The following is a 22,587-nucleotide window of genomic DNA, read 5'->3' on the forward strand; positions in this document are numbered from 1 at the left end:
ACAGTGAGGGAAGGGGGAGGCTGACCATGAAAGCTGCAACACACTGAAGTGAAAGAACAAAGCTGTTGCATTTGGCAAAACATGATGCCAGCTGCTGCTGCATTTGTCTCTACAAAGAAAATCAATAAAATGCGGCAATAAAATGCCATGTCAGAGAACACAAGTGCATGCAGGGCAGATGTATTGTACACAATCATCATTTGGGAGATTTGATTAAATATGGACTTAAATTCTACAAAAATGTATATTTCAAAATCTGTGACATGCGCAAAAATCCTGATGCTTAAAGTTTTGCCACAAGTGCACAGTGTGTTTCTAACAACATGAAGCATAATCATTATTGTCACAATTTCAGAAATAATACTACAACAAAACCTGAGACAATAAAGATTGAAAGTGATAACCAGACATCATTTTACTGCTCCACTCATTTAATCGTCATTTGTAGAAAATTACAGAAGCAACTTCATGCAAGTCCTGTCCAGTCACAGTGGTTGGCACCGTGTTGGAACAAAAAGTGACAAAGTTTAAACTCATAAATACATTAATCGGATCGGGGAGGTCTGGAGCGCCAGCAGTCCTCCGCTGTCTGGTGACGCTCTTCCTTCCTTTCCCACCCAGAGAGAGAAAGCGGGGCTTGCGCGCAGGTCCAACTCTGTGCTTAACGTGACGGGCCGTGACACCAGCTCTGAAAGCTGTGCTGGACCGCTGTATTCGTCACCGAAGAAATACCCGAGATATTTCACATCTGATCTGGAGTTGGGTGTTCCGCCAAGTTATGCGTAAAAAAGCGCACCACTCGTCGTGCGTCACCGTTTTGGATGTACAGCTCTCCTTGTAGATCTGATTTAATAACGTCAGCTTTCCCCCAGTGAGGATTATAAATATCATGAGGATCTTGTGGGTGTTTGTGTCGTGCCTCCTTCGCTTATCAGGTAAGGGGGAACTTATTTTGAGGCTTTTTGTGTGGCGCTTAAACGGAGCCAAACATTAAAGTCGGCATTTGTTTTCGAGAAATGTGATGTGTATGAAGAAAGAGAAATTTTCCACTTTTTGATTGTTACATCGTTTTTAATAAATGATGCTTTGTTAAAGTGTTACAAGCCCTTGGAGTGTGGATGTCTTTACCCTTTGGGAAAAAAAGGAGCTCATCCATGTTTCCTGCCATTGTTCTGTGGATCTGGGGCTTAAATACCAGGGAGAAGGAATGCAGAACAAACTGACATTATTGGGTTTGGCACATTTATTCAAATACCTACATTCTTGGAGGCTTATTTGTTTTTCAACTGTCTTTAATATTAGAGACAGGATAGAATCCTGCATCAGATGTGTGAATTGAGATGAATAGTGCTGCATGTCGACTGAGCAGTAAAATAACACATCGTAGAGATGCTTGGACAGACGTGATCATGATTTTTCAACCAGCTGAACAACATTGATTTCACTGAGCATTCCAAAATGAAAATGCTCAAGACCATACTGTGTGTACATTGTGTGTCGCTGTGTGAATCAGATAACTTGCGGCAGATTTCATCATGATATTTGTGAGCAACAGCCCAAACTAAACAAAGAGGTTTGCAGTTATAGGTCTTCTCCTGAAATGTTTTACTTGCCTAGAAAAGAGAAAGAAGTATTTTCTTTACCCTGGGGGAGGGTGATGTTAAATCTCCTGACTCAAAATGTTTCTATATCCCTGATAACCAAGTCATGTCCTTATGACTCTAATCACTTCCCCGTTTGTCGGAGAATGGCAGTCTGTTTCAAACACGATGCCCTGCCCCACAGATGCTGTGATCGACTTGACCATGGTCTCCACAGCAGAGGTCACCGATGTCAACCAGTTCACCATCTCTTGTATCAATGGAGAGCGCCGCCCTGCCCAGGTTGAGCTGGACATCAAGAGAGACAACAAAATCCTCATTTTCCCCAAGAAGCCAAATTTTAAAGTGCAGAAGACCAGGAACAAGGAGGTGGTGGCCAGAGACTTTCGAGACCTGGATCACATCGGTATCTTCTACTGCGAATCCACTCAGGAAGTTCCGCCACTTGAGACGGTCACAATGATCAACAACTTTGGCAGAGGTGGGTCCAGACCTCATGTAACCACTTTTATCAGTTTCTGCTTCCTGTTATGAGCAAGCCCAAACTGTGACCCGATTGTTGCTATGCTCGACAGTTTTCTGAAGCATCCCATTGGCTTGGGGTGTCATGTTTGGGAAATAACTGTGTATCTGTGTTCCTTCTAGCAAATTTTGTCCCAGCTCACCTCACACTGACTGCTAACAAAGGAGAGACAGTTGACCTCAGCATGCAGCTACTCAGCCCCCAGAAGAGAGATGTGACTTGGAAGTACAATGGTAAGCCAGCTTAAGACCGAGGCAGGAAATTTAATGATTAAGAGAGAACAATCAAGAGACTGTCCACTGATAATAACAACACACTTAACAGGTTTTTTTTTTTTTTTTAATTAAAGATCCTGTGCAAAAAGGGATAGAGGACTATATTTGACACATTGGAACCTGTGCCATAAATGCTTTTTTTTTGTCTTTCATGTAGGAAACTATTATTACATGACTCACTGGAACGATATGATCAATCGCACAGCTGTACTGACTGTGGAGAATGCAGCTTTTGCCAATCAAGGCATCTACAGTGCCAGCTATGTGGGGGACAGTCCCCTCCAGGGAGCCTGGATGAGGCTCATTGTTAGAGGTTTGTTGGATTCACACACAGAAACACAGCCATTTCTTGTATGCATGCAAAGTCAGATTGTATCAAGGCTTTTTAAAAAAAAAAAAAAAAAAAAGATTAGTATGAAATAATTCCTGAAGAGGTTCCTGTGGCCGGCCAAGACATTATTTAGCATGTAAACCCACAAAATGTTGTTATTACACTTCATTTTCCAAGAGATGCATGTGATTCAGTGAGCTTTAGAGGTGTTTAATAGGCAGATTTTTGAACAGAGCCAGGCTTGCTGTTTCCCCTTGTTTACAGTCTTTATGCTAAGCTAAGCCATCTATATAAATGTTGACATATACCTTTAAATTAACACATTTTTTTAATAACAGCATAAAACAGTGGAGAGCTGTTTTTTGAACGTGTTGAATTCAAGCTTTAACATGCCGTCTTTTAGTGAGACAGCAGGTGTTTGTTTCGTTTCCTGAACCTCAGTATTATAAAGACACATCAGCAGTATCAACACTTACTCCACCCTCCACCTGCGCTGCTTTACGATTCCCCTACACCCCCCTGTCTGTCACTCACTCCACCAGATGCAGTGTTTTCTCCTGTGCATTTTACTACATGAGTCCTGTCTTTTGAAGTTCATAAAATGAATTCTATAATATAAAGAGACTGTCTGTACTTGCAAATGCAAATGCAAAAAGCCAAAACATATCTAAATGACACATGTGTTTGAAGTCATTTCACTGCATGTCTGCATTCTAACATGGTCGATAGCAGAAAATAATTTATTTTATAAGTTTGCATCCTGCTCTTAGTAAAGAAAGCTGTTTTTCCCCGTAGACTGTCCCAGTAAGAAGTGGGGTCCTTACTGTGACGAGGACTGTCCGGAGTGTCTCAACGGCGGGGTGTGTCACGATGTCGACGGAGACTGTATGTGTCCTCCAGGATTCATGGGGACGCGCTGTGAGACAGGTTTGTACAGTACTCAAGGTCCTCACAGGTATAGTTGTACAGAGTTGTGTGTAAGTGAGAGAGTGTGTGAGAGCGAGAGAGGGAAAGAAAGGATGCGCATAAAGTCAGATTTCCATCACAGTTCTCAATAAGCAGGGTCTAAATATGTTATTTCAAACTGAAAGCTTGCATGGATCTATACACTCAAGTACCTGCAACTTGAGCACCTTAACAAAGCGCTGGAGTAAATGTTAACACTATGTATACAGTTGTTATTCTACTTCAAAATACCTGACTCCTGCACATGAACTGCACCATAAACTGTTCCATCAAGACTAAGAGTTTACAGTCATGCTAGACCACGTGCAGGACTCTGTGAGATGATCAGCAGGTATAATGTTTACCATGTTCACAATCTTACTTTAGCTTGTTAGCATGCTAACATTTGCTAATTAGTACTAAACACAAAGCTGTAGCTGATGAGAACGTCATTAGTTTTGCAGGTATTTGATCACAAACCAAAGATTGAAATGAACCAATATCATAAAACACAATACCGAGTGAAAACAACCCATTGTCTTGGGTTTGATTAGTTAGCCGATGGTTTTCTACCCATGGGTACTGTAAAAAGTTAACCCAGTATAGTGTCTGTGCTATGTTGACGCAAACTGGGTCCATTTTGAGTGTGCCTGTGGAGCTTTTAATACTTAAAGTATTGAGATCTTCACTGCATTTGTGTGACGACTGGGCCTGATCTGTTAGTCTTTGTCATTTTAGCAGTGAAGGTTTAGCTCTCTTTGCCATTTTAACAGCACATTGTATATTATGTTCTAGACTGTATGAAGATATTGCAATCAAATATAACTATGACATCAAAATCTATGGGATACACACACACAGCGTAGTTCCACTGAGTTACACTCTCCTCAGTGGTGTTTTGCAAGGCAGGTTGAGGCGTGATAAAGCAAAACTCAAGGAACTTATATAAACACGTTTGTGAATTTGTCTTTCTCTGATGGCTTGCAGCCTGCAGAGAAGGAATGTTTGGCCGAAACTGCCAGCAGTCATGTGGCTCCGAGCTAAACTGCAAGGGGCTTCGCTTCTGCCTACCAGACCCTTACGGCTGCTCCTGTGCCAGCGGCTGGTTTGGGAGGCGCTGTGAGGAGGGTGAGTACTACAGACATCACTTCAGTTTCTCCATGTATTTTTTTACTGAAGTAATGTGCATATGGTTTATATGACATGTTTTTACCCTTGTGTGCCACACTGTGCAGTATAGCTTTCTGCTTTCTGTTGTCAGCCTGCCCGAATGACATGTATGGACCAGACTGTAAGTTGAGCTGTAACTGCCAGAATGGTGGAGTTTGCAACCGTGTCAGTGGATGCCAGTGTCCCACAGGGTGGAGAGGACAGAACTGTGAGAAGTCTGGTAGGTGTCACGACACATCATATTCATTTGTTTGCTCTGTTTCTTCTTCTTTCTTCTTCTTTTTCTGTCCAGGGATTTTTCTCTCTAATCATTTTCTCTACTGCAGCATCCTCTGTCTCGATCCATGTTGTCTCTTCTTAAGCTCTGTTCCTTGCTTTTCTCCTTTTTCAGACTGGGTTCCCCAGATCCTGGATTTGGAGAGTCATTTGGAGTGGAATCTGAACTCCAGCCCCAAGATCTTTTGTTCAGCCACAGGAAACCCCCTGCCCAGCCACGACAGCATTGAGCTGCGAAAGTTGGACAGCACTGTGCTCAAGGTAGAAAGACCAACTGCATGCAGCAAGACAACTTACAGTAAGCCAGAGTAAAAGTAAAAATAATACACAGGTTGGATAAAACCGAAGTCAAATACAAGACCCCACATGGATAGTGACCTGCTATAGGGGCTTCCAAAGTGGGTGCACACTGGGATGCCTTGAGGACGGCGGATATGATATATTTATCACATCCTTGTTTATTTATTGTGCATTTAATAATTTTTCATACTTAGTGTTTAAAGAATCAGCAACATTTGCATCAACTAAGTTTTATGTTACGTTGGAGTTTTCAGGAAAATGTAATGACCATAAGAGTAAACGATGGACAGGTTTGACATGACACTGAATCTGAGCCAACTAACCAAACTAAAATCAGACTGAACATTACTTACTTAGCAGCTTAACGGACAGGTTTTGGCTGCTTGTCGGTTCAGGATATCCACCTCTGTCAGATGACGCATTCCCCCTGGTCGTCCGCATTCCCAACATCAATAGATGCGTGATCGGACTCTCTCATCCTTGGTATTCATGAAAGCAAGGCCAGAAACCGCCAGTGGAGTCAGACCTGAGGGTTATGCTCTCTTCCTTCCCACATCTGAGAGCATGCGCTACAGCAGGGTCACATGTTCCATTAAAATGCCTCCAGTGTGTTTGCTGTGTATCAGTGTATTTAATTGTATTCACTGTTTATTTTAGGATAAATACAGCCCCGATTCCAAAAAAGTTGGGACGCTGTGTAAAACAGAAATAAACCAGAATGGGATCATCTGCTAATCCTTGCTGATATATACTCTATTGAAAACAGCTGCAGTGCTTTTTGTAAATATCTGCTTATTCGGAATTTGATGCAGCAGCACATTTCAAACAAGTTGGGACAGGAGCAACAAAAGGCTGGAACGCTCCAAAAACACCTGTTTGGATCATTCCACAGGTAAACAGGTTGATTGGTAACAGGTGATTGTATCATGATTGGGTATGAAAGGAGCATCCTGGAAAGGTTCAGTCGTTCACAAAAGAGGATGGAGCGAGGTTCACCACTTTGTGAACACATGATTGCATAAAGGAGATTACTACATGGGCTTGGGAGCGCTTTGTCTGCACCGTTATGTTAACAGTTTCTTGGCCTTCAACAGCTCTGTTTGTGTACAGATGTCTTCAACCTCACAGTGATGCTGTTGCAAAAGGTTTTTTTTTTTTTTTTTTTTAAGTTGGAGAGAATCAGGCTAGCTGTTTCCTTGCCCCAAGCTAAGGTCCTGGTTTTAGCCACACAGCATACACACAGATATGAGGGGCAGCACTGATTTTCTTATCTTAGTCTCAGCCAGAGAGCAAATAAGAATATCTCTCAAAGTCTCTTTAAATGTCTAAAAGGTAATGAATTACCCTTAATTTGTTGCATAACATGAATAAAGCAGTCTGTGGACCTCTAGGAACACTATCATGTACTGTGACATGAGCTGAATTAACTTAAATCGCACTGTGCCTTTAAGATCTGGCTAAAGCTTGAGTCATGCTCTGAGGAAGTGAACAACACAATGGCCTGACCAGATAAGGCTGTATCACTCTACACAGCAGCAGTTACCGCGTGTTGCCTATAAGTGACATGTTCAGTTTCTCTGTTATTCTTTCTGTACTGTTTCCTTGATAATAGAAACAACCTGATAAAGAATTGTACCAGCACTTCTCACAGGGATTGAGGACACAAATCCAAGCAGTAGTGAAAATAGGCACAGGAAACAGAAATGTGGTTTTCATCGCGCTTTGCATTGCTATTGTGTGTTATGTATTTTTCTCTCAGGCCACTCGCACTGTCATGGACTCAAATAAAAGTACAGCCATGTTCGAGATCCCCCGTCTGACTGCTCAGCAAGGAGGGTTGTGGGAGTGCAGGGTGTCCACCAACGGAGGCCAGGACTCCCGCAAGTTCATCCTCACCATCAAAGGTCTCTGTGTGAATTATTCTCAGCAGAATTTAGAATAATAAACAAAGAGGAAAATACCTTACTTTGTAGCAATCTTTTTGCTGTCTCCACTCAGAGCCCCCTGTGCCCACTACTGCTCCCAGACTGCTGGAAAAAAGGAGTAAGCAGCTGCTGGTGATGCCGGTGGACTCCCATAGAGGAGATGGCCCCATTGTGTCCACGAGGCTCCTCTACAAGCCTGTGGAGAATGGAGACTCCTGGTCCTCCATCATCAGTAAGCAGGCAGAGATATGAATCAAAGATGTCATTTAGTCAGCCGTTATCACAGAAAGCAACATCAACTAGAGTGCATTCATAAATCCAATCTGACGCTCCACACTGAACAGAGGTTTAATGGTGGGATAGGTTAATGTTTAACAGTTAGCTGTGCTATCCAGTAGTGGCATATTTACTCAAGTTTTATTTGTTATTAATTAAGTAAATATGTCTAAAGATAAAATAATCCTTTATTAATCCCACAATGGGGAAAATGATCGAGCTCACATTATTGCACATAAGGAATATTGATATTGCAGTTTAGTGTACACTGATATTTCACATGAAATATCACTAAAGGAAGTGCCCAGTGCTGCCACTGTGTATTGCATGGCGTGGGACATGTTCTCCATCAGGGATGATAGCCATCATTCTCCTTTCTCCAACCGAAGAGCTGGCCTTCTTAACCAAGCCTCTTCCTGTCAGCAGTTGAGATGCCGCTGCCACCTCACTGAAGATGGCTGGTGACACCACAGAGTCAAAAAAGGTCCTCAAGAGGACCTGGCTGGCACCAATCCAATAATCCTTGGGTCAGTTGCAGAGTTGCCAGAGATCTTTTGCAGGTGGCAGTTAGCTGAATTGTGCCTGAAGTCAGAAATGTGGAGGGTGGAGAGGAAGGGAGCCAGCACTGTTCTGGGTGGCCCCCCATTGAACTCAAAGTACTATATCCTCACATAATGTGGTGGGTTGGTGAGGTGGTCCATGATCCATGCCATGAGGTGGTGGTCCACCCTTGTGTGTCACTGAGAAGCATTGGCCGTATTTGCAGGCGCAGCCCTAGTCATCACCATTATTTCAAAGCATAATAAATTGCTTTTTTTCCCCAAAAACAATTCATCACATAACGTAACAACAAATGTTTAACCTCTGAATAGGTGTATGTTTCAAGCAAAAAGTTTCTGTTGTAAAACCATCAATAAAATCATGTGTAATCAGCATTTGCTACGTCCCCTTTTTCTCAGTTTATAGTGACAAAGAGCCCATCACACTGATGAACCTGGAGCCTTCAACACGCTACCGAGTCCGTGTCCAGCTGAGTCGACCTGGGGAAGGCGGAGAGGGGGCCCCGGGGCCAGAGGCCATCATGGAGACTGATTGTCCTGGTAAAACCCACATATAACTGTGCTGTCCAGTTCAAAGCAAGTATATTTATCTGCCTGGGAACAAATGTCTGTGTTCTGGACCACAGCACTTAAGCAAGCATAATTATCTTGTGTCTGGTTAGCTTAATAGTAAATGCCCATCATTTCTGCTGAGCAGTGCTTTTCTCAGGCCTCAAGGAGCCGGTTGTCTATTCTCCAGTGAGCGTATCTGTCCCAATGACTCAAGTATGGGGCAAATATAGAAAGACGCCAGTGGACTGAAATGATCTGTGGACACTTTGTTACGATAAGACCCTATGGGATTCAAACCGAAGTAAAAAATAAAGTGTTGTCATCAGTCAGCTAGGAATCACAAAACTAGCAAAGAACAGCAAGAACCTCAATTCAAGTGGCAGAGTTTGGAATGTGACTCCTCATTGATTGTGGTGCAGAGAGAGAGAATATCTGAGCTTGTGAGTGCATAAAGGATTATGGGAAAAAAAGTAAAAGGGCAGGATGTGGTTAGGCCCATGTGTAAAATGCCTCTTGCCCAAGCACAACTATTTGTAATAGAGTGTTTAGTGACTCTTATTGACTTTGAGAAGGACCACACATCAGTTTAAGGCTATGGTCAGTGGAGTTATATTCAAAATGGCATGTGATGAAAATGACATTCTGCTTTTAAAAACACTGTATTTATGCTCGCTATTCATCCATTTTCTCTTGTTACTAAATAATAGATTTTGTGGGCTCCAGTTCCATACCATTTACTAACTGTATAGAATATGTACTTACCCTGTTTTACAGTTAGTATACACAAAATCAACATATTTCACTGTTTTATGCTGGAAGGAAATAATACAATATGTACGCAGTTGGACATCAATCGTACTGAGAAATCAAATGCTACTGCCAATTACACTTAATAAAGAGGCAGCATGTTCACAAAAAATGATAGTATTTCTCCTTTTGGGAGGCATTCCTGGAGCTGTCTGTCCGCCATCCACAGTTACTTTTTATTTTTTCCAGCTGTGAGTTCCTCCATTTCCTTTGTGCAATGCATTGTGAGAGAATAGCAGAGAACAGCACACTCAGAAATCAAGGGTTTTTAGTATGCATAATGACTGCTGTGAGTGTGCCTTTTGTTGTCACTTTTCGCATGTAAGCAGGCTACATACTCAAAGCCTGCTTAGAATTAGTATGTAGTTTGGATTTGGGCCACAGACATGCAAACACATTCAAGCCTGCAATCAAACTGCATGTTTTTGGACTGTGGGAGGAAACCAGAGCACCCTTACAGTTAAATTCACAAAGGACCAGGGCCAAGATTTAAAGCTAGCACTGTCTTGTTTTGACCTAACAGTCAGACAGTTGAAATATAAATTAAGGTCACCATCCAATTCACTTCAAAATACTTTATCCGTCCCTCAAGGGGCAATTCGATGAAACCGTAAAGCAAACGTTACTGACCTAATGAGAGAAATTCACAAGGAGCTGTCAGTCCCCTCAGCTCATCCTGTGTTCTCTGTCGCTGCAGAGCCCATAGTTCAACCTGAGATTGACATCAGCTCGGTGGAAGGCCGCAATGCCACTGTACGCTGGCGACTGCCCGCCAACAATGGCATTAACGCCGGCACAGCCACTGGCTTTTTAGTGCAGCTCTTTGGGCCACCACCCCACAGTGAGAAACTACAGGAGGAGACCACCCTGCCCAATGTGCTTTCCACAAAGTTCCACAACCTGGAGTACCAGCAAGACTACACCGTGGTGGTGCGCATCATCAACTGCGGCAGCCAGGGACCACCCTCCAAGCCCTACCAGTTCCGCATCCACAGCCAGGGTAACTAGAAGCTCTGCCGTTAATAAGCTGCAAGGAAGGCTCCTTCTAATTGTTGCTAGATTTTCAATGCACTTTATAACAGAACATGAACATGAGATGTAACACAATGTGCAACACGTTAAACACTCACATGCATTCAAGACTCACATAAATACACAGGATAATCTGAGCTTTGAACACTCAGGGAAAGACTAGGGCTGGTGCTTGCTGGTTGCCTGGTGACTCTCTCCCTGTCCACAAACTTTCAAAGGAAAAGTTTAGCAGCTGATTTTGTGTCCAGGAATGATCCAGTTTAGTCATCAGTGGAGGTTAACAAGTTCTGGAAAGATCCATCCAAAAGAGCAGCAGTGAATGGTGTTAAACTGTTGTCTTTGGCATTAAAGCTTTCCCAGAGATCCTCAGCATAAAAACCTGCAACTGGAGCAGTAGATTTATAATAGAATCACTGTCGATTGCCCTAACTGTGATCATTTCTCTGTGTCTCAGGTCCGTCATCCCCACGCAACGTGCACGCCCTGCCTCTGTCCGTGTCAGCCATCCAGGTGAGGTGGCAGCCCCCTGAAGATCCCAATGGAGGCATCATTAAATACATCATAGAGTACCAGCCAGTTGGCCAGGGGAGCCCTCACCCTTGGGTGGACACAGACGACGGAAACAAGACCACCAAAGACGTGACAGCGCTCAACGGCAGCACGCTCTACCAGTTCAGAGTGAGGGCTTTCTCCAAGGTGCCGGGAGAGTGGAGCAAGTTTGTTCAGGCGATGACACAAGGGGATGGTGAGTCTAAGTTACTGTCTGCTCACCCACCTTCAGCCAGCATCAGTATGGCAGCATCTGATATGCTCCAAAGAGATCACAGGAAACCTCTCAGACTGACGATGTTGAATTCTCACAATGAATTTCAGACCTAAATATGGGATGTGAGACCAGAGGGTTGAGAAAACCTTGTTGCCCAGTCTTTCCTCTCTGGGTTGGCACACCGTAGTACAGAAAAGTAAAACTTCTGGACTACTGGAATGGGTAATCCTTTCAAAAGGAATGATGAAATAGTCCACTGTACTGATATACTGTATCGTAAGCACTTAAATAGTTTCTTGGCAATACATTTATTCCCCCTTCAAGCTAAAAGTAGCTCCCTGTGGAACATTTCTACACTGTGCTTTTCCCAGGTGGCATTGAAAAAGACCACCCACACAGGGACGGGGATTTACTCCGGATAATAATACATAGATGGCCTATTTATCTCCACTATCTAAAAATCGTCTCCATCTGCCTTCTTGTTTTTTCTCTAAATCTCCCATCCTGCCTCTCCGTCTTCCCTTTCCATCTCTTCCTCGCTGCCAACAAAGGCCTTCAGAGTTTAACCCCGACCACCCAGGGTGTGGCTGGGAGGTCTGCTGGGGATGGGTACCAGCTGCTGGTGGCAGTTGTGGGCTCGGTAACTGTCACCTGTGTGACTATCCTGCTGGCACTGTTGGCCCTCTTCTTCATTCGCAAGACGCTCCTCAACCGTCGGCGCACGTTCACCTACCAGTCGGGATCGGTAAGGACGCGCCAGGATTTGCTTACGATATTTTTAATAAGGATTTTGGAAAGCTGAGGGTTTTACTGAGTCCAGGAGGACATCATGACTAATCTGACAAAGCTCAAATGTGTTTTAGAAAATTGTACTTTAGAGAACTTTAATATATTTGTATTTATTGCTGAGCTTAAGACTGTTTATACCCCCAGGGTGAGGAGACTATTCTGCAGTTTAACTCAGGAACTCTGACCCTGACACGGAGGCCCAAACCAACGCCAGAGCCCCTCACCTATCCAATCCTGGAGTGGGAGGACATAAAGTTTGAAGACGTCATTGGAGAAGGCAACTTTGGCCAGGTGTTTAGGCTCTTCTGAATGTTTTAAATATTTTCTCCTTTGGTTGCTGATCTTTATTCATTGGGTTAAGCGTTTATGCAAACAACTGTTTCAAAACTAGGTCATCAAAGCCATGATCAAGAAGGATGGCAATAAAATGAGCGCAGCCATCAAAATGCTGAAAGGTAACTTTGGCACACGTTCATGCAAGCACTTTCAAACATACACAGACACTATGCATGTTTCACACACAGCAAATATAACCCCAGCGCGGCGCATTCTTTGACTGATGGGAAAATTACATTTCAAAGATGCCAGCTGAAGCTGCTTTGCTTGCACTTTGTTTAATGATGCTGTGTGCGCTGATCTTCCTGCAGAGTTTGCCTCAGAGAATGACCACAGAGACTTTGCAGGGGAGCTGGAGGTGCTGTGCAAACTAGGCCAGCATCCCAACATCATCAACCTGATCGGAGCCTGTGAGAACAGAGGTGGGTGAGCGTCACCTAGTGGCTATTGTGGATATTGATGTGCTGTTGAAAACGGATGGTGAGGATGTATAATGCTTTGGCAGGCCTAGGGATTCCCAAGTCATCCATTTGGTGCAACACTAAGAAGGCAGTATGTATTTTACCTTATTTAACTCATCTGGTGTCCAGGCCTTAAATCATGTGGTGTACTGCATATTTCATGTGACAATTGGTGGACCCTGGCCAAATTTTAGATTTAGCAGGACACCACATGAAAGACAGAAAGGTATGTTTAGAGGGGTGTATGTAGAGATCTAATATATATCTACTGAATGTACAGTAATTGTACAGTGAAACCAATTATACTGTTACCTTATTATTTATGATATACAGCATCTATTTGAAAGTAAAACTCTAGATGTTTCACAAAACAATCACAGTTCAAGACCCACATACTAGCTTTCTCTGGAGAGTTCAGCCAAAATTCACTTTTTTATGGCATTTTTGTTCACGATATGTCCGTGTTGACTTTGTAGAGTATTGCCTTCGTGCTGGTAGACTATTCAGCTCCCTGTAGACAACATCCTGACCAGATCCTGCTTCTGTCTCTCCTGACTGAACTGACTCGTACCCCTGTGTGCAGTTCTGTAAAGGAACAGGTTAAATTCTTCCAGTTGGAGATCCAAACAGATACTCCCATCTGATCCTCTGTCATCTGCACCTGGAAAGCACCAGAATGTGGCCAGTCTAAATAATCCTTGCCTGCCAGAAGCATTTTGCACGATCACATTTGTTTGATTTGTCCAAAGCCTCACAAGCATACCGCTGTGTCATGTATTTATGTATTTGTATAAGGTTTCTGTGGCCCAGTTCTTACCACAGAGTATCAGTTTCCCACAGCTACATGCAATGGCTTCTACATTGAATAATTGAATTGCTTTTGTTTGATCAAAGCTTGATAACGTATGGGAGAGGAAGTCTAGTATGGAAAGTACATCAGTGAGGACATTACCAAACCAAATCAGCCTTCAAAAATAAACATCTGACTAGTTGAGTGTGTCTCCTCCACCAGTTTCACTCTCAGTAGCACTTGATTGTGGAGACTTTCACTCTGCTGTGTTGACATCTGCTGTTTCACTCACTTGTTCACTGTTTTTATTTATTGATAAGAGTAAAAAAAATACAAATGGACTGTACAGCCCCGACCTTAACTAACAAACATTATAATATGTAGTCAAAATGTTTTCTTTTTTACTAAGTCCTTATCCTCCCATCATACCCCCGATTTTCTTATCTGATAGTACAGTTTATTACAAAAACAATATAATCATATCAACTGTAGAAGCAGTGGGATAATCCCTGCTTTCCTGTTTAGTAGGGACATTTTGGTCTTTGGTCTGATTTAGCTATTAACTTTAACCAACATTTAAAAAAAACTGCTATGCATAACGTGTGCAACAACTTTGCAATTTGTTAATTGTTATCACTTCTTGTAAAAACTATTTTAAAGATTAACACTTCCATTTAAAGTACCAAAAGACTGGCCTGGTGCTCAGCTCACAAATTGATTGCAAAATGGAAGAAAAAAAGGTTCAAAGAAAGAGGGCAAGGAGGGAGGGAAGGAAGGATTGTTGTGGGGAGGATTGGAGGGAGGAAAGCAGGCTGGAAGGTAAAGATGGGAAAATAAGGAAGGAAAGAGATCAAGGAGAAAGACAAACTATTTCGTTGACGTACAGTTTGCGTGTGCTCTTTCTCTCACTTTGCCCAGAGGAAAGCTTTTTAACGTCTTTTATTGCAACAGGGAAAGTCACTGGCTTGCAGCGGTAACACAAGATGTTGCTCAATTGCTGTTCTTTTGGCATTTTGGGAGATCTCTGCTTCATCTTTTCCTGGTTTCATGCTTCCATTCATTTGATCCATTCAGCATCTGTCTACAATTTAGAAAAAGGGGGGAGATATATGGTGTTGTTTTCAGCTCATACACTTTCTCATCTTACAGAGATCTGGAATAAATTCACTCTTCAGATATCAACATTGTGAAAGAATTTGGTGTGTGCAGGAGGAATTCAGCATTGAACCACTGAACGGCACAGCAGGAGGGGGACATGAACACAGACGATACCTGACAAAAGGTCAAACATCAAGGGGAAGATAAAGATCGAAAACCAAAATAGTCAGCTGTGGATCAGCTTTTAATGAACTTTTTTCTCGATCTCTCTGGTGACTATATGCTTATATACTTCCACAGGTACACATATTGAGCATGTTTTAGTGAAGTTGGTCCCAGGCCAAGAGCTAATTCGTTGTTTGATTCTCCTCTTATTTTGCGGAGAGGAGAGGAGGAGGAGAAAGCGCAATAATCCATCAACAGTATTTCACTTTGTTGATATTCTGGGTTTGAGGGAAAGATCTTTTGCTGTTTCATTTTGGGCAAAGAAATCGTCTTGTAGCTGAGAAGCGAAATTGCATTAGGTTCCAGTTCTTTGACCAGTCGGTCACCCTGTTCTTCTTTCCTTCCACATATGGTATTAACAAATTGTGTTGGCACTCTTTCTGGTCCTGGTGAAATCAACATGAAACCCTTCCAACAAGCACAAATGCCTCATGACCTGTAGGAACTCGGGCTTTGGCTGGAAGCCGTCATCTATTAACAAAGCCTCAACCATCTGGTTGAGCTCTGTGAGGATTTCATGAAAGGCCTGGTTTTCCTCTGTCAGTGTCAAGACAGAACTGTTGAAGGCCAAGCCCCTTACCATCTGTAGCTGCATCTCTCTCCGGCCTGTTGCAGGCAGGCCAGCCAAGGACATAGTCACAGTTTTTGGGAAGAATAGGAAGAAGACATTCTCATTGTAAAGAGTCTGGCTGAGCTGCTAACATTTACAGATAGAAGGTGAAATGTTAATTGGCAGCCGCCTTAAAGTTGCTATTGTAGTTATTATACCATGAGACTTTCCTGTCATGTTAAATACATTTTGTTTTGTCCCAAAGTGGGTTTAAATTATATATTAAGACATCAGATAACATGAGAAAAGGGGACATTAATGGAACACACATTTACTTCCATACCCTATTGTATATAAATGTATATAGTATATAAACTGCATAATCTGACCTCTTCCTAATGCAGTGGTGGACAGTAAAGTATACAGTAAAGTATATTTAGTACTATACTTAAGTGGAGCATTTAGTTAGTTTAGTACTTGAGTATTTCCATTTTCTGTTACTTTATGCTTTACTTGATAGGCTGCATAACTTTTACTTGTAACAAAGTATTTCTGCTCTGTGGTATGGCTGCCTTTACCTGAGCAGAAAATCTGAGTGCTTCTTCCCTCACCGTCCTAATGTTACTCCCTCTCTGTCGTCTCCAGGCTACCTGTACATAGCCATCGAATACGCTCCCTATGGTAACCTTCTCGACTTCCTGAGGAAGAGTAGAGTGTTGGAAACCGATCCTGCCTTTGCCAAGGAGCATGGCACTGCTTCCACCCTCACCTCCCAGCAGCTGCTGCAGTTCGCTGTAGACGTGGCGACAGGGATGCACTACCTTAGCGACAAACAGGTAGCAGGAGTGTGTGTTTAAGTAATAAAAGCTTATAAGTGTAATAATGTGACTGTTTTACACCGAGCCATATAATTAAATTGCAAGCTTCTTTATGTCTTTGGTCCATTTTATAATGTTTGAGATTTTTCTGTAAAGAAGCTGATGTGCTGAAATATCATGGTTACACACTACATGTTTGACTCGTGTAATCACTCGTAATACAGCCTCTCCTCTCCTCCACTCTCTCGGTACAAGTTCATCCACAGGGATTTGGCAGCCAGGAATGTCCTTGTAGGTGACAACCTTGTGGCAAAGATAGCCGACTTTGGCCTGTCCCGCGGGGAGGAAGTTTACGTGAAGAAGACCATGGTGAGTGCTGGGGGTTGCACACAGTTTTTCAGAAAATGTTGATTTTGTTCCAGTTTCAGCCAAAAGAGGGCACTAGTTGTTTGAGGGACATGGATTTTTGTACTCCATGTTTTTCCCCTTTAATAAGATTAATGCTGTTACCATCAGCTGCTTTTGCATTGGCTGTTGTAATGCACTCATTTCCGAAACAATAGATAAAAGAAAGTAACTGAAGGTTTTTCTGTTAAATAGCAAAAGACGACTCAGTTGTACCTACAGGCCTCGGCACATGACATTCGTGACACATCTTTGGCAGTGTCACATCTTTGGTCAGTTTATTCAAAAGTCTGTCAAGTTATAGTCTGCCACACAATGACTACATCGTTTTAACTGACAACTTATTCTGAAGTTTAAGTAGAAAATCCCTTAATCCCTCTTTTTCACTCTGTTTTACACACACAGGCTTAAAACACAAAATAAACACGTGCACAAACAGGTCCTATACACATGCATTAATGTAGAGAGAGATCTCAGAGTGAGAGGGCGGCCACACAGTCAGGCGTACTACACTCTACTCTACATGAGCTCCATCATACACTTGTGGCACCACAGTCAGAACCTGCCATTTTATAAAACCAATTCAAGCCTGTTTTATTTTTTGATATTCACTGTCAGACTCTTCACATGCTGATATGTCAAATGGTTTGACAACCATCTCTTGGCTTTCAGGGGAGGCTGCCTGTGCGCTGGATGGCCATTGAGTCCCTGAACTACAGCGTGTATACGACCAAGAGTGATGTGTGAGTCACAGCGTCAGCTCATCTGTTCAGCTTCTGTAACTTTAACTCTCACTGCAACAGGCAGAGTTTTTCAGGGCAGGCCAAGCTCACAGCGCTTGTCACACAGGAGCATTATGTCTGTTTTTGGAATTTCAATACCAAAATGTAAAAATATTTCTGAGAACTTCAGGTTTGCAAGCTTCTGATGCTGCAAACCTGAAACCATTGGCTTAGTGGTTCATGCACACTTCCTGAAGTACAATCTGTAATCGACAACTTTTCACAATCACGATTCTTCCTCCTCATTTCTTCTTTGGCGTCACAGGAACCTTATTAGAATAATTTCAGCCTCTGGGGAAGTTTTGATTATGAACAGCACGAAACGCCTGCCCACAGAAAACAACAAATCATCCCTCTGTCACTGGTGGAGTGATAGTAGCGTGCTGTGTAACTGATAAGCGCAACCAGGAAATTTCGGGTCCAACTTAGAAGACAGACCGAGACGTTGGTCTGTCAACTGGTGCCTATTTATACACTGCGCAGAACAAGTTAGAAGAGCGTAGGACAGCTAACGGAAGAAGTGGGAAGGCTGCCTGCATGGTCAGACAGTTGTAAACATTAGTAAGAGTGCGAGGGAGAGAGAGAGTGAGAGCAACATGTGAGACAGAGTGAAACATGGTGCACGCAAGAGAGAGGAGATAAACAAAGACAAAGGGACAGGCAGACAGCATAAACAACACTTGTCTGTTCATGTGATCTACCACATTTCGTTATCGCATGTGAAACTAGCGGTTTTTCTCGTGAATTCATTTGCTAATCAGATTGCAGGAAAGACGGTGGTTTCATGCTGCTGAGACACTCAGTGGTTCCTTATCAGTTTTCATGCATTTTTATTTAGTTATTTACATTTTTAGTGTCGTGCATTTTTTCTATGCAGTGAATGGCAGAAACATGAAAATCAGGAGGTTTTACATGCAACAGCAGCATATGCATTCATTTTAACATGACTAAATACTGGATTCATATATTTTGTCATTTACTGTACATGTAGATTAGCAGATGCTGCTTTCTTTGCACATTTAATCTTAACTCACATATGATCAACAAAGGATGGAGACACTGAATACAGGATTATTGTCAGGTGTTAACTAATAAAACTTTCTCTATTTTCTGTCTTTGTATTTTTATCTAGGTGGTCTTTCGGTGTTCTCCTCTGGGAAATTGTAAGCTTAGGTAAGTAAGCGTACAGCCTGAAAGAAGATTTACCATTTATTTCTATTTACAATAATCAGTAAGTACATATTTACACTTGCCAAGATGTCCAAGCCTCAGATATTCAGAAAATCTAGTAAACGGATGGACAGCAATTAAGATTTCAGGAAATTTTGCTTGTTTTTGTTATCATATCTACGTGGGGTTGTGTGTGTTCCTGTGGTCGATGATGGTGATGATGTGTACCGTTGCTTGACTCACCATCACAACCATAAACACATTTTCTCCTGGGTTCGTCAGGTGGCACACCATATTGCGGGATGACGTGTGCTGAGCTTTATGAAAAACTGCCACAAGGCTACAGGATGGAGAAACCCAAAAACTGTGACGATGAGGTGTAAGTGTTGAGCATTTTGAAGCTAATGAGCAACTTATTCTGCCAAGTCCTTTCTGTCCTGCATTTCACTGTATTCACCCATGTGTCTGTGCCTGTCCAGCTATGAGCTGATGAAGCAGTGCTGGAGGGACCGGCCCTACGAGAGACCCCCCTTCTCCCAAATCTCTGTCCAGCTCAACAGGATGCAGGAGGCCAGGAAGGTAATGCTGCCTTCACACCATGTCGGCAGAAAGAGAAGAATAGGAAAATGTCCTGTTTTTACCATTCCTGAGTATTCAAACCCCTTTTTTAAAACCATATTTACAGTCATCAGATGATTAGAAATGTAAAATGAGTAACGTAAAAAAATGTAAAATGTAAATGAAAACGTAAAAATGGCTGTTTTGTTGATGAAGTTGCATTTAGGGTGTTATCATTGGCCTTAATTCACACTATAACCATGAGGCTGTAACCATCATGAGTTCGATCCAGTCCTCATGACAAGGTGTGCTTGTATTTCTCCAGTTCCTTACTATAATCCTGGCTGCATTAAGGCAGCTGCATGGGCTGAGCCAACCACTGCTCAATTGTCCCAACCACTGGAGCCCAAAATGCACAACCAGCAGACAGTCTCACGTGAGGTGTAGAAAAGAGCTCTTACATTTCCGGCAGTCATTGTCCAGAATTAGACCAATCTCTACCAGTCTAACTGGAGTGCAATAATACTTACTTAGAATATTGTCCACGTTATGAACAATTTTCTGCCAGACATCTTGTTCAAGCTCAGTGTCCAGGTGCCTTTGCCATAGTATCCTCATAAGGCTTCAGCATTAACAACCATGTGAATGGCAAATACCTTGAAATTTTAATTATTTAAAAGAAATATCATATTGAAAGCTTCTCTCCATCTTCCAGGCTTATGTGAACATGGCTCTCTTTGAGAACTTCACCTACGCTGGGATAGACGCCACAGCCGAGGAGGCCTGACTACCAGCCCCCCCAGACCCTAGCATGCCACGTAGCCCCCAGAGGAAGTCCCGAGGATGGTCACCCCGTTACTGCCACCTCCCCGCCGCTCAACGTCGAGACGGGAGGACCAGGCGCTCAACCAAGACCACCCAGCTATAGATGGAGGACTGTGAAAGGACACTGTGTGGAGGTATCAGAGGCACTAGGAGATGAGGAGTATCGCTGGGCCTTGGATGGAGGGATGCAAACCTTTTGGGAAATACTGACCCCCCCTGTCAAAACAAATCAGTCCCAGAAGAAAGACACAACATTGTACCTCTTGTTGTGACAAAAGTTACAATGCTGGACCCTTCTGTCTGAGTGATGAGGGGAAGCGGCAAATAAGGAGCTACGTGACTTGCTGAAACACCACAGGGTCTGTGGGGTGTCGACGCTGGACTTTTCTGGTTTCTCTCCAATGACTTAAACGGAGAGGGACGTCTTTTCATGAAAATGAAATTACAAGGACACAGTGTGGATCACAAACCTTCAAGTTCTCAGACTGTTAGAAAAGGGTTAAAGACATGTACAATGTAGCACTTAAAACCAGCCTCATTCATGCCATCTGTGTCTTTTGCTGTTTGCCTATCACTGCCATGTGAATGTAATTACTACTGTATGTATTTTGTCTCTTTTTAAAGGACACATAGACGTATTGAAGCCTCCTATTCGAATGTAGTTACAGACTGATATACTGTAAATGCACCCACGGTCGATGCTCGATGTATTGCAGGCAAAGCTCCACCAAAAAAGTAGCTGTTTGGAAAATGCAACTAATGCCAGGCAGATGCACAGCCAGTCTTCCAGCTATCACCATTATAGTTTACCTTTAACACTATGCAACCTAACGCAATGTATGGTAATATACCCATTGTATGAGAATGTACAGTATTTTTTCATTAAGTGGTTCCTTGAATAAAGGTTTGGCGTGGTGACGGGAATCACCACAAGTATTGTACAACCTTGATTCAAAAAAGTAGGGGCGCTATGCAAAACAGAAATAAAACAGAATGTGATCACCTGCTAATCCTCTTTCCACATAAACTCAATTGCAAGCAGTACAAAGACAATATATTTAATGTTTCACTGATTTCTGTAAATATCTGCTTACTTTGAATTTGATGCAGCAGCATGTTTCAAACAAGTTGGGACAGGAGCAACTACAGACTGGGAAACTTGTGGAACGCTCCAAAAACACCTGTTTGGATCATTCCACAGGTAAACAGGTTGATTGGTAACAGGTGATAGTATCATGATTGGGTATGAAAGGAGATTAATACATGGACTCAGTAAACACAGTCTGTTTTAATTTATGATTTAAAAGCTTTTCTTGGAATCAGGGTTGTAGTTATTTCATCTGCTTAAGTCCACTTTCAGTTAAAATTGCAGTTTCGGTGACACAGGTGATGCTAACCTTAGCAAAGATTTTTGTGTTGTGTTTTTGTTGTTTCTGGCCTGCTTACTAGTGAGCATGGTTGGAAGCCACAGGCCAGGCTACTGGGGGCCAAAGAGTCCTTGAAGAGTTCAGGAACACGGATCCTCACTGCTGCACAGAGCTGATCTGTCACTGGGTTTCCTCCACAAACCAACCGCAGGCACAAAACTGTCTGTCAAACATGGTGTCAGTGGGCCAGCTTCCTGTCGGCTCCCACATAGACACTGCCTGTACAACAACTCAAGTGTTTAATAAAGGAACAATGAAATTTATTTTATATGTGAGATCACAATAATCCCCTAAAAGATGCAGACTGTTGCTGAATAACAGGTAAAAGCTTAAAGATTTTTTTTCTTCTAGCTACTGACTATATGTGGATTTGCCGTGGCACTGAGTCATGTTGGAATCGTCTTGGCCTCATTCCTTCTTTTTCCCCATTTTCAAGCCTACAGGAGTTAAATGAACTGAAATGTGGATTTTCCTTGGAGAAAAAACAAATGTCGCACATGAAAATTTAAAACAGAACATCACGAAATTTGTAGGTTTATAACTTAGTTGTCTGGTTCATGGCGGAATCACGTAAAGTCATGTTTTAACTGGTCAGGGAGGAAAAATGATGAGTTTGGCTCAACTCAAAAACAACCCCTGCTAATATTGTGAAGCAGGAAACATAATACAATTACATTACATATTTAGTTGCTCAATTTGAGCAGTAAACAAAACAAAAGTAAGCAAGTCAACAACCCAGTTTCCCTGTTGGGATTAAAAAAGGTTTATCTATGCTTAAACTGTTAACCTACTTGTTTATTTCCTTCCCCTGTCGGTCAGTTATCACATTACAAATTGTGTCCTTGTGTGAATCATCAGCACTGGCATCCAGTGATATTCCCCGAGCTATGAGAACGATTCCACCAAGGACATTCAAGATTGCCTTTATTGTCATTAAGCATAACATGTCAGAGAAATTTGCACCATATGAACATTTCTGCAATTTGTCACATAAATTGGCTGAACAGTCTTCCA

The 22,587-nt window shown here is 42.5% G+C and overlaps 1 protein-coding gene across 2 annotated transcripts; it reads left to right on the forward strand.

Moving 5' to 3' along the window:
• The first annotated feature begins 676 nt into the window (after positions 1 to 676).
• Positions 677 to 21,278, forward strand: tie1 (tyrosine kinase with immunoglobulin-like and EGF-like domains 1). Of its 2 annotated transcripts, XM_041934756.1 has the most exons (24): positions 677 to 935; positions 1,786 to 2,082; positions 2,247 to 2,357; positions 2,557 to 2,712; positions 3,526 to 3,657; positions 4,663 to 4,803; positions 4,937 to 5,065; positions 5,237 to 5,382; positions 7,181 to 7,325; positions 7,420 to 7,578; positions 8,582 to 8,722; positions 10,239 to 10,541; positions 11,028 to 11,318; positions 11,891 to 12,084; positions 12,273 to 12,419; positions 12,520 to 12,583; positions 12,776 to 12,886; positions 16,234 to 16,424; positions 16,662 to 16,775; positions 17,484 to 17,554; positions 18,726 to 18,766; positions 19,046 to 19,142; positions 19,243 to 19,342; positions 20,037 to 21,278. In XM_041934756.1, the coding sequence occupies exons 1-24, from the start codon at positions 890 to 892 to the stop codon at positions 20,106 to 20,108; spliced, it is 3,399 nt and encodes a 1,132-aa protein (XP_041790690.1). In that variant the 5' UTR covers positions 677 to 889; the 3' UTR covers positions 20,109 to 21,278. The 2 variants fall into 2 exon arrangements, with proteins under 2 accessions (XP_041790690.1, XP_041790691.1); XM_041934757.1 differs by lacking the exon at positions 10,239 to 10,541 and having other exon boundaries at positions 20,037 to 21,277.
• Positions 21,279 to 22,587: the final 1,309 nt, after the last annotated feature.

Source organism: Chelmon rostratus, chromosome 4 (assembly GCF_017976325.1).
Source record: "Chelmon rostratus isolate fCheRos1 chromosome 4, fCheRos1.pri, whole genome shotgun sequence".
NCBI classification, from domain to species: Eukaryota; Metazoa; Chordata; class Actinopteri; order Chaetodontiformes; family Chaetodontidae; genus Chelmon; species Chelmon rostratus.

Coding starts and splice junctions, on each gene's coding strand:
- tie1 (XM_041934756.1), top strand. CDS start 890: ATGAGGATCTTGTGGGTGTTTGTGTCGTGCCTCCTTCGCTTATCAG. Junction 2,713..3,525: donor GATGAGGCTCATTGTTAGAG/GTTTGTTGGATT, acceptor TTTTCCCCGTAG/ACTGTCCCAGTAAGAAGTGG. Junction 12,085..12,272: donor TCACCTACCAGTCGGGATCG/GTAAGGACGCGC, acceptor TTATACCCCCAG/GGTGAGGAGACTATTCTGCA.